The 12,336-nt window shown below is 36.3% G+C and overlaps 2 protein-coding genes across 2 annotated transcripts in view; one reads left to right on the top strand and one right to left on the bottom strand.

Moving 5' to 3' along the window:
* Positions 1 to 12,336, bottom strand: part of ANAPC10 (anaphase promoting complex subunit 10) — a 176,601-nt gene that overhangs the window by 23,470 nt on the left and 140,795 nt on the right. The window lies entirely within an intron of this gene.
* Positions 1 to 12,336, top strand: part of HHIP (hedgehog interacting protein) — a 72,893-nt gene that overhangs the window by 12,772 nt on the left and 47,785 nt on the right. The window contains exons 3-4 of the mRNA XM_035549463.2: positions 1,563 to 1,719; positions 2,544 to 2,745. Coding sequence (XP_035405356.1) covers positions 1,563 to 1,719; positions 2,544 to 2,745 — 359 coding nt within the window. The remainder of the gene's footprint in view (positions 1 to 1,562; positions 1,720 to 2,543; positions 2,746 to 12,336) is intronic.

Genomic DNA, 12,336 nt, shown 5'->3' with positions numbered 1-12,336 from the left:
TGGGAGACTTAGGGTCAACCTCTTGCCTGACAGATGAGGGGCATTGACCTGAATATTCCTCTTCCTAATGAAACACCCTAATTACAAGACATTGGAGTATAGTGATATGAGGTTTGCTGTCTGTTTCTCTCTTTTTCATTTAGACCAGAAGTTTCATCTTGGACCAGAAACAGCATTTTAACTAAAATTTTGTCAAAACTGATAAAGTTTCTGAAAAACCTTTGTTTTTAAGGAATTGGCATTTTCCAAAGAAACACAGCTGTCCCTGATCAGCTCTTATTGTAAGTTGTAAGCCAGAGGTTTTATGGGCAAGATCTATGGATTACTGCATTATTCACAAGTGGTAAAGCCATGCATAAATTAGGCCTCTAATTCCAATTAAGTGCTAATTTTGTGTATTCCATAAGTTAGGTCTTGGACCGTAGTACATCCTAACATTGTGCCAATAACGCGAAGAGCAATGAAGGTGTCATAAGACACATTGTATTAATATCTGTTTTAGTAAAACAATGCATATGTAACTAGCCAAATTCTATCTTAGATTCAATATTAATGATTAAAAACTGGATGGAAATTACTAGAAAAAGGTTTTTGGACAAGAAAGATATTTTTGCTGTCATTAAACATAGCATAGTATCAGCAGTGGCAGGGATTTTCCTCAAAGGCTTTTGTTTTACCAACATCTTGTTTCCCTTGTCTTCAAACTCCCTCCCATTTTAACCTAAAACCTAAAGACCACCCTTCATCCAAGCCAGCTTAAAGCCAGCTCCAATGCAGCATGAGACACGTCCCTTTTCTCAGGGTTGGGGGCCGAGGAAGTAGACGTTGCGATGGGACACTGCCTTCACCCACGGCACTGTCAGGAGTCAACCAGAGGCCAGCTGCATGTCAACAAGGTGCAGTTTTAAGCAGTACTTCTTGCTTTCTGAGACAACTAATTATTCACCTCTCCGACTGATGTCTGGTGCCAGCATTCCACAAAGTCTTTACTGCATGTCTTTTACAGAAGTCTTTACCAAAGTTTTTACTACAAGCCACTTTTTGGTTATTAAATCACTGAAGAGTTACCATTTTCATTATTTTTTTTGGCATGACAGATAGTAGCAAAAGATACTGAGTTCTGCTAAAGCAATATAAAAGGGATAAGATACAAAGCTTAAAGCAAGAAAAAAGTTAAATGAAAGTTGCTCAAGCTATTTTACAGCATATACTACACTTCATTAGTAGGGTTAAAATCAGGAAAAAATATATGACAGCCTTAACTCTGAACTTTGTCCCTTCTTTTTTTTTTATGAGTGACTGTAGTGTCTTTTTGAGTTAATTGTTTTTTTCTTATTTATGCATACTGAAAATAAAGTTTACTACAGATACAAATTAAAAACTATAAAAGGTAATAGTGAGTTTGTATTTATTCAGAGCAGGCCTTTTTTGAAGATAGTACTTTGTTTAAAACCACTTCTTTTTCCACTCAGAATATAATCTATTTAAAGATTAGTTTGACGGCACAAAACTGCAGACATGACAACACACTAAATATTTGTATGCTTTTTTGCATTTTTAAGGTTTTCTCCAAACTACAGCTGATGAGTTTTGCTTTTACTATGCAAGAAAAGATGGTGGTGTATGCTTTCCAGATTTTCCAAGAAAACAAGTGCGAGGGCCAGCTTCTAACTCCTTGGACCACATGGAAGAATATGACAAAGAGGAAGAGATCAGCAGGTTCATAAAGATAAATGCTGTTTAATCTGAAAAAAAAACAAAAACAAAAACAACAAACAAACAAACAGAAAAAAAACAAAGCCTGTGGTTTTCACAGTGAACCAGCTCAGTCTGTGCTTATGCTCAGCAGCTGTGTTTTCCAGATGGTACTTTATTTTGCTGCAGCTAGTGTACGTCAAAAGAGAAAGTTACATTAGCTTCAATATTTCGGTAACATTTGATATTTAAGTTACTAATAAGGTGTTAGAATCTTGGTTTGATCCACCCTGTGGATCTCGTTTAGGGTCCACACTGTGGATCATACATCTTTCTAGGATGTCATTTCTACCTGAATTTACCATTACTAAACAACTGTAATAGATTTATTATTAAATTATCTATATTACGATTTGCAATGTATTTCTTCTGTGTATTTTTCATTGTGAAAATAATTAAATTAGATTGTGTAAATAAACTGTCCCATCATAAGTCATTAATGGACTTTCAAAGCCAAATTTTGGCAAATTGTAGAATTGCTGGAACGTACTGTAGAATTTTCCTATTTATAAATTTTCTCTTTTACCACATTTTACCTATTCCTCTACATTTTAGATTTAAAATGACGTAATTTTCTCTTGTATACAAGAAGAATTTTGCTTGAGTGAAGCATAAATTCATTTTCAGTCTTATCTGTGTGCATACATTCAAGGAAACAATTTATTCTGAATTGTATGACTGTGTTTGTACTACCACTACAGAGCAGTCATTTTATCTTTTAGGGACATTGTTGTGTCATGGTTACGAGAAAGAAGAAATTTCTCACTGTTTTTTTCAATTTTTTTTAGAAAACACAAGCACAACTGCTTCTGTATTCAGGAGGTTGTGAGTGGACTAAGGCAGCCTGTTGGAGCAGTACATTGTGGGGATGGATCTCATCGCCTCTTTATACTTGAAAAAGAAGGATATGTGAAGATTTTCAGTCCTGAAGGAGACATAATCAAGGAACCTTTTTTGGATATACACAAGCTTGTTCAAAGTGGAATAAAGGTTGGAATTTTTACTTATATCTTTCTGTTTATATTTTAGCCTGTATATGGGGAAAAAGGGAAGAAACTTTTTTTCAGAAATTATTTTAATTTACATAATAAAAAGAAGAGTAAGGACAACAGTCACTACAGCTCTATCTGGCAAAGAAATGAAAAATCTTCCTTAATTCACAAGGGGAAAAGATAGCAACTGTCTTCACATTTTTCTCTTTCCCTTCATTTTTTCCTCACTTCAAATTCGGAAAAAACTATGCAACACCGACACCACGTAGCATTATGTTTGTATTTTCACCCTATGTGCTCATTTCTACTGAATTTGGTTGAGTTTCACTGTGATTCCAGTGGGAGCAAGTTTGGGCTGGAGCATCACCTGACCTGCGGGTGCTCGGTGAGGCCCTGGGAGCCAGGGACAGGAGAGGGCCTGGGGAGCGCTTGGGGATGCCAGGAGAGGCTGCTCGCTCCTTCTTGGCTCAGCCTCAGATGGGAAACAAGCTGTCCTTGATGGGAGGCTGCCATCAAACAGTTCATATTTGAGATGCTCATAAAAAGTCACTGACACTCTAAATTTGAACATGTGGGCAGATTGGTGCAGCAGCATTTGTGATGCTTAATGGCTAGACTGCTCCTGGCTTTCATGGTCAGGGGCGTGATTGTGAATGGGCAATGATGGGAATCCATGGGAGGGTGGAGGTAAGAAATCAAATCTAGGTATGAGTGACTTCTACTGGAAAACTCCTGAGTTTATTGGCTGATATTTTACTCATGAAATGTCTTAAGTGTTGTTCCATGATGATTTTTTGTCACATTTTAGAGTGGTAATACAAGTAAGCTACAAACAACAAATTTAAATTGTAACAAGGTTTTGTGTAGATCAGTCACAATTGGATATCATGCATGAAAGGTATACTGACATACTATTGACACAGTAATTTTAAATAATACTTGTGGCAAACTATATTCAAGATATTTAAAATGCATAGCATATGCTAACTCATTATTTTGTATTTCAACTATGCGATCACTAAGCTAATTTAAGATAGCCTTTTCTGAGGGAAATGGTTTTGTTCTATGCTGAAACAAGAGATAAATGAAATACATGACACTTCTTAAAGGAAAAGAAGCAATTCATATGATACTGTGATTTCTTGAACACTTCCCTTTCTGTCTCCTGCCATTATGTCCAGGATACCAAAACAACAGAGATCCTATGAGGGATCTTTTTCAAAACCAATTTAAAGCTGATTTGTATTTCTTATGCGAAAATTCTGATAGTTTGTGCTTGTGAAAAACTGACGCTGAAACTTTCTGCAGAACTTCTTTCAGTCCCAAATAAACCTTCCTTGAGGAAGCTTTTCCAGCTGGAACTCAGAAGCAAGACTGAATGCAAAACTGATTTTCCATGCTTCTGAATAGGCAATAGCCTAGTTGGGAAGACCCTCAACAGCTACCCTCCAATTCAGACACAACTTCTTGTTCTGTTTTAAATCAGTGACCTGATCTTTTTAGTCTCTTTACTACCCTAACCATTATATAATACTCTAAAGTGAATCTGTTTCAACTATAACATTTTGTGTAAATAATGTGATGTTCTTTTAGCTAGAAAGACTAATTCATTTCCCTTAGATAACAGTCCAGTGCTTAAGGATAATTGTATTGCAGTGTTTAATGCAGGCTGGCAAGAACAGAGGCTTTATGTACTTCACAGATAAGGAGAAAGGGAATGTGCCTAGAAGCAAAACACCAGCTTTTAAATGGAAAGAGGAACGGAAAAGAATTTGAGGAATTAGTACATTATATAAAATAGTAAATAAATAAATAGAATAAAACAAAAACCACATAACCCAAATGCTAGTTTTAAAACAAGGGTTCTCAAACATTTTTATGTTTATCCCCTGCAGCCTGATTGCTGTAATTATTGTCCTTTACCTACAAGGTTACAAAACCACTGTGATGAAAGTAACAATTGGTCAAACACTGGAACAGGCTTCCTGGAGAGGTGGTTCAAGCCCCAGGCCAGACAATGTTCAAGAGGCATTTGGACAATGCCCTCAATGACACGCCTTAACTTTTGGTTGGCTCTGAAGCGGTCAGACAGTTGGACTAGGGGATCATTCTAGGTCCTTTCCAACTGAACTATTCTGCTCTGCTCTGCTCTGCTCTGCTCTATTCTATTCTATTCTATTCATTATTTTATCAAAATAAAGTACTTGATGGGAATTTGATATTATTTGCCTTTTATACAGTTTAAAACTAGAAATTGGTAATGGAGAATACTATGTGGATAGACAATTCTCTAGCTGGCAGTGCAGATAGTCTGCAGCCAGCAATTTACAAAGACACCATGCAAAACATTGCATCCACATGCAAGGTGTGAGAATCACAGAATGTCTCCTCTGTGTCTAGTTGAGACATGCTTCTAATGTAAGGTAGATTAAGTTGTATGCATACATTTTGCTCAACATGCCTTATTCTTCTCATATAGCATTGCAAGTGAAAAAGTAAAATGAAATTAACAAAGTTTTAGTTGTCAAACTCTGGCCCGTATGTTGCAGTGAAATGTTTTGCCAATGTAACATGTTGTGTTTTTTTTTAATTCTCTGTTCATTTACACATATTCATAGATGTTAGTCCAAACATCTAGTCAGTTCCTGTGTAACATCATCTACACAATGTTATTCCTGAATTATTATCAAGACTGTTCACTGAAATAAACAAAAACTCTTCACCTTTTTCCAAAGCTTGGAGCAATGGTAGCAAGACAAGGCAAATTATTCTTTTTCTGTAAAAATATCGAATTAGGACTTTGTGTAATATTTCTTTTATATCCCATACTAAAGGTAGCAGTTTATTTCCATTTTGTACTTGTATGTGAAATACAAACAAATACTTATCTCTACTGACAACAGTCAAATATTTTTTCAAACTTTCCTAGATATCAGTTGTATCCAGTAAATAAAAATAACAATACAGCTATGGTTGAATGACAGGTAATATAAACTGATACCTCTGAAAAGTGTTTTGGACAGCTATCCCAAGAAGATATTTCTTGTGTTGATAGATGGAGTAAAATAGTGGTGGATGACTTTCCCTTTTTTTTTTTCTGATGTCAAGAGGAAATTTTGGGGTGATAAAATCATTACATTGTCACAGAGCACCAAGTCTGTTGCATCATGATTTTCCAAAGAATATTCTTAAAACTATCTTCAGGCAGATATAAACAAAAATAAGATATATCCTTCATAAAATAATCTTGGCCTTTAGTTCTGACCTCATTAACATCACTTCCCTCATCACAGCACTGGCAGTCAGATAAGGAAGGAAACAGCATACCAGGAAAAGAGGAAGAGAAGGGACTGCATTGTATAGGATTCAGCCATGATACTGTCATAAAATGATGCTATTTTGTCCCTCTAGTGGAACTAATGGTCCCTGTGTTGATGAAATTCATTTGGAGCCCCGATGTAGCTGCAAATGAGCTCCATAGGCTTCTTCCCTGGTTTTCCTAACCTAAGCACACAGATAGGATTATCTAGCGTTGTTCCTTGGCAGATGCTCCTGTGAAGGTGCATTTTAGGAATAGTCCTAATCCTGTTCCATGTGAATATAAATGGAAATTAAGTAAGAAGAGCAGCAAAACCTGATGCATGTTTTATTGTTCCATTAGCTTCCAATGATCACTGAAGTCATTGGGATCCCTGCATAAAAATCATTGTTGCGACAAAACCTATTGGCAGGTGATTCAATTTTTAGAAGTTCAAGTAAAAGAGAAGAAGTGCCAATTTTATATGTTATCAGCATCTCAGAGGAATTAATGCAAATATGTAGAAGTACTTCATGAGAGAGATGCCCTGATGATTGTATTTTGTTCTTAATGGATGCCCTACTCAGCAGAAATTAGATGCAGAATCCCTTAAAAAAAAAAAAAAAAGTTCTGAAGCGCTAAGAAACAATTCTTCTCTACACATCTCCCAGTTGCTAATCCTTCTTGACAGCACAGTTATCAGGGATGCCTTTTTGATCTTTTATTTTTCAACTGAGTTGTTGGAACACATGGATGGATCTTAACCAAGAAGTTGCTAATTCAACATCTGTGGCCCTCCCCAACTTATTTTAGGTCACATTGGCTACATAAGTGGTACACTACATGCAGATGGATTAGGCACTTGGCCAAGTCCCTCCTGTCACTTTCGGCCTTTTCTTCTCTATCTCAAGAATGTGGTGAAAAGGAGGGAGCTGTGTACCTCAGTCTTGCCCCAAAGGTGAGTAAAGACATAAGGGGCATGCACCTGTAACTTGAATCTAGGACATCCATCTGGGCTCAAACATTTAGGAATATATATTCCAGCACAGTAAAGAAAATACTGTCTGATTGCATCACCTGTGCCCACTGACATTGCAAACTACCCTCAGTATGTGACATATATGTAGAAGAATAGGATAAGAATTACTTGAAAAAATAACCATACTCTAAAAGTCTGCTTCCTTGATCTGTTGAATTTACTTCACCATTATGTTGTGGTGAAGACAGGTGTTAGTCATACATCAATATTCTACATTTGTTCCTTCAAAATTATGTAGGAAAGACAATTTTAATATGAAAACATTATTTTTTTTTTTCTTTTGGACTGACTTTCACTGCAGTTTTCTTTCTGTCTTAAACTATTCCCAAGTAGAACAGAGGTGTAAAGTTTGAGTGAAAAGCTATTGTATTAATAATGGTAGTACTTTGATATCACAGGTGTTTAAGGAGGCCTTAACCAGTTTTCAAGAAAAAATCTTGATTATCTGAATATATTGTCAAAAAGTTGAACAAAATAATTAAATGTATCAAGCAAATAGAAATTTAGCCCATAATGCACTCAGCAGAAAAAAAAAAGCATCAAAATATTTGAAATATTTGAATTTAATGAGATGTAGCAATGCTGAACATATTATTATCAGATCAGTCCCCTTGTACTCCGGATTGTATCTAACTTACAGAAAAATGCTGAAATATACCCTAGCAGTTCTCCAAATTTCCATACTCCTGTGGCTGTATTTTACGTTATTAGCCGGATTATTTCCTTAGAACTGGAAGCCATTAGATCAGTAGACGCCACCATAAAATGTAGCATAACCTATTACATTAATTTTCACTCACTCTCTTGTCTCCTGAGCTCAATAACATATATTGGTCTAAAGTATGTTGTTCGGAAAGCATCCAAGTATGATTTGGCAACAAAAGAGGAAGAGCCTACTGCTTCTCTTAGGAGTCACATGCTGTAATCACTTATCAATATACTTTCTGAAAAGCTACGTGCCTTTACGGCTGTCATTGTAGAGAGCTTTGTCCAGTCATTAAAGCATTTTTTGGTCCTTCCCTACAATCATTCCACTTTTTCAACATCCTTTTAAAATGAAGGACCTCAGAACCATACACAAGAGCCAAGTTTACATCTCACGACCGCCGATGGTAAGATTAGGTCCCTGTTATCTACTTGGTACTTTCCTATTTATAAATCCACTGACTGAATTAGCTCTTGAAGTACGGTATTTCAGTTGGGCTTCATGTTCATTGCTTGTCATTTCTGATCCTTAAATAATTTTGAGTATACTGTTACTGTTGTTGCCTGTAACTGTAGATGTTGTGTTGTTCTGGCGTGTATCTGCTGTCTGTGGGGTCATAGATTATACAGCCAGCAAGGAGGGCTGCAATTTGTTGGCCTTTGCAGACATGGTTCCTAGAGTAGAAACCCTTACAAAATCGGGTAAAAACTTAAAACTGCCCTTATGGAACTACCACTTTTACTTGTGTAGAGATTTTTTTTTCTCTCTTGAACTAGTAAAGTGTTCATAGTTCATCTCACGGACATATTGTGATAAATGGCAAAGCCAGGAAGGAAAGGGCAGGGCAGGGGAGGGAAGGGAAGGGAAAAGGGACAGAAAATCTCAGTGAAATAGGATTGAAGATTGATGTTAAGAATACTTGACTCCTTGACTTCAGTCACCTTCTCTGCTCTAAGACTATGGTTTTCCTTGTCACAAGCACTTAATTTTTAACAGAAACTTCCCCTAAATCCTAAGCCACATTAACCTTTTTATTTCATCTTACTTTCAAATAATCAGTAAAACTAACTTTGTGGTTTTTTTTTAATCTCCAAAGTTTTTAAAATGCTATATTCCTATATAATTCCTTGTAAATATTTTAACACCCAATTCTCTTTACAATGAAAATATATATAAATATCAACAACCATTATTTTAAGTGTATGCACATGCATAGCAAGCTTCTGAGTAACAGTCTCAAGAACAGTTATAAGTAAGATATATTCCTTACTGTATGTTAGTTAGTTTTTGTATCAGAGCACAAGTACTTGCAGTCCTACAAAGTCTTACTCATAAGTGATCCAGTGATTCAGACAGGAATTGTCTATGAGTGGGTATACAGGAAAAGATTTTCAAGGTGATGCAATGAGGAGTGGCATGGAACATGCAGTAAACCCATTTTCCACCCATAACAATTTTCGGGGACAGTATAAGACTATCAAAGTAGACCTTCAGGTATTACATATGCTGTGATGCTACAACATCAGTTATTCCAGAGCTTCTCAGGGTGAAATGAGTACCTTGTCACCATAGGCAGCTTTTTTCAGGAATGCAGGATTATTAGTGAAACTTTTACTATGCCTTCAAGTGTGTTTGCATCACAACATAACTTTTAATTACATAATTACACATTACTCAGATCACTCAGTATAAAATGCAAATCAAAACATAGAAAATACTACTACCTCCAGCACTGACACAACATATTTCATGGAGCTTACGATAGGTTGCACTGCCTCTGCAGTGAGGAGTGCTGCTACAGAAAACTACAAGAAACCAGTGATAAAATCTATTTAAACCTTAGTGTGTGAATAGAATCAGATTGACTGTGTTATTTAGTAAATTCTATGCTCAATTTTATCATTTCTAAAGCCTCCTACACATTCCTCTTGACAGTGGATATATACAATTTTTCATCATGTTGATGCACAAACCTCACTTAGCACATACGTTGTCTATCAATATAGACAGAATTTATGTTACTGACAAAAGACACAATTCATAGTAATCCTCCCTTGTACACACAGTAATTTTAATGAATTTATTTTCTTCTGAATTCTTGTGTGGACTAGGATGAAATCAATGAACCTTTCTTAAGCTTCATCTTTGCCTTGACACCACAGAACAAGCTGGGCTCTGCTTCATTAAGCAATAGTTTATACTCCTGGCAAAGGTTACGTTTTGCCATCTGTTCCCTGGAGAGCTAAATTTATAGTGGCTACTAAATTTGTGACCAATTACTTTCAAATAGGGGATTATTTTGGTGCATGGAGTCGAAAGGGTGTATTTCTCTCCAGACTTTAGGATTGTGAGGAGAATTGGGAGATCCTGTCTAAATTTCTTCCTTCTGCAACCTAGTGGGCCTGCAACTCTTCAGAGATATTCAGAAGCACTGTCTATGAAAACTCTGGAAAGTAAACCCACTTTGGTCTACTAGACCAAGCTCACATCTCTCTACAAAGAATATGGATAGTCTTCTAAAATAATAATGTTATAGTATAGAATATAAATATGACATATATCCTGTTATGGGCAGCATAAGATTTAATTTTCATTTCATTCTAGAATTAATTCCACCTATGCTAAGTGTAAATTCTATTTGCTGTCTTTTTCCTGTACTCCTAACAGAGAATAATTAAATAGTAAGTCGGTTTAAGATATGTGAGTAGGCCCAGGCAGAGTGGCAAAGGAAATAATATTATTGGCATAGAAGAATGGTAAGTTCTGGGGTATTCTTTGGTTTCTTGGAACTCCTATTTCAGAGTAAAGTAATGGCAGACTCTGGAACGTCTTTGGTGAGAAGCTGAAATGCTGTGTTGTACATGGTGCTGCTTTTCTTCTGAGGTTAGGCAAAAAATAACATGGCAATCAATATACACCTCAATTTTCCACTAGGAGACTGCAGGTTAGGAAGTGATGAAGGCTGTTCTTCAGCACAGGACTTACATGTGAAGTCATCTGGGGTCACAGGACACAGCAGTTTCTCATTCATTCAAGAGGCCAGAACAGATTCGGCCAGACTTGCAACACACAGACAGCATGTCTGTGGCCACACCTCATCTGTGACCTGCCCACTAGGAATCACACAATTAGTTGGTTTTAAATGTGTTGCCATAATTTGGGTAGAAAGCTAGGAAACAAATAACAGTTAAGTTGTACATATGCCCAAATTTCAAAGTAAAGGACATTTTACAACAAACCAAAACCAATGTCCTTGTTTATGATGACCTTAAACATTAATGAAATAGTCACAATGCACACAGCACAACACTTAACAGCCTGCACGAGAATTCAGCCTTCTCCATTAAAAGGATATTTTTTCTTTATTAGTCATAAGTCCTTTTTATAATTACGATTTTTGAGAGGTTGATAATGCTTTTGTGAGGACTTAATGTACTTCCACTGCATTCAGAAACTGTAAAATACAGTCAGTGTTTTAACTGAGGACTGCATAATGACAGTGAAATATGCCTGGATTTCCCATTAACCATTTGTAGATTTTGGTTCTAATCCTAAAGGGTGCACAATAGTCCTTTGAAAGAGGCTGTATCTTATCATGATATAGCTATGTTGCCTGCAAAGAAAATAAAGATTCTTACAATTCTGTAAAGCATGTGCCAAATGCTCTACAGGCGTCTATTTTTGTGTGAGAGAATGAACTAGATAACCATACCCAAGCTAGCAGTTGTGGAACAGTGCAGCAGTGACTCTCAGGTTGTAAGCTGACCAGATGAAGAATTGCCAGTTTATTCTAAGGAAATTTGAATCAACAAAACATAATTGTTTCTGTTGATTTTGGGTAGCGTGTCTTAGATTTGAGGAGCTGAGAGGGGAAAGAAGATAATACTTTATCATTTTACATGCACATGTGTAGATTTTAATGTTCTGTGTTTCCTTGAGAGGAATCCCATGGTGCCAATTAACCTAACTTATTCCAAAACAATTCTCTGTTTGGAAAGAATAATTTTCATTGTGGGTGTTCCATGAAACTGTATGCCTCATACCCTGTTATTACTGAGATGTGTGTAGTGCAATTGAGAGTGCCAGTTTCTTTTCCATGCACTGTATAGATTATAGCTGTATCCCACACACAGTGCTAGATAATCCCTACTTTAATTTTGTTATGTGTACAAATCCTTTTTGAACATTTAGCGGTTTTAAAAATGTAAAAATCCATCATCTTTTGAAACTGCATTTGTTAAAACCAAAAGCTGAATTTAGAAGTGATCAAAACCAATGAGAAACATGGTAATTATCTAATTAAAAGAAAATTATTGCGTTTGCTGAAATATAACAGGCAGATCATGATATCCAACACAAAATGGCAAAGAAGGAATAAAGTTACGCAGAAAATTCCGTGGTTTTTAGCCAACACAGTTTCAACCACATGTTTTTCTTTAATGGGAGGAGGCTTAACAGTCCACTAAGGCTCCAAAATTCATCATCCCTTTAAGCTCTTGGACACCCCAAATTCTGTAATGAGGTCCTAGAATACGGATTGGAGCTC

This window comes from Cygnus atratus, chromosome 4 (assembly GCF_013377495.2).
Source record: "Cygnus atratus isolate AKBS03 ecotype Queensland, Australia chromosome 4, CAtr_DNAZoo_HiC_assembly, whole genome shotgun sequence".
Taxonomy (NCBI): domain Eukaryota; kingdom Metazoa; phylum Chordata; class Aves; order Anseriformes; family Anatidae; genus Cygnus; species Cygnus atratus.
The sequence above is the reverse complement of the archived record's forward strand: the minus strand, read 5'-3'. Positions and strand labels throughout refer to the sequence as shown.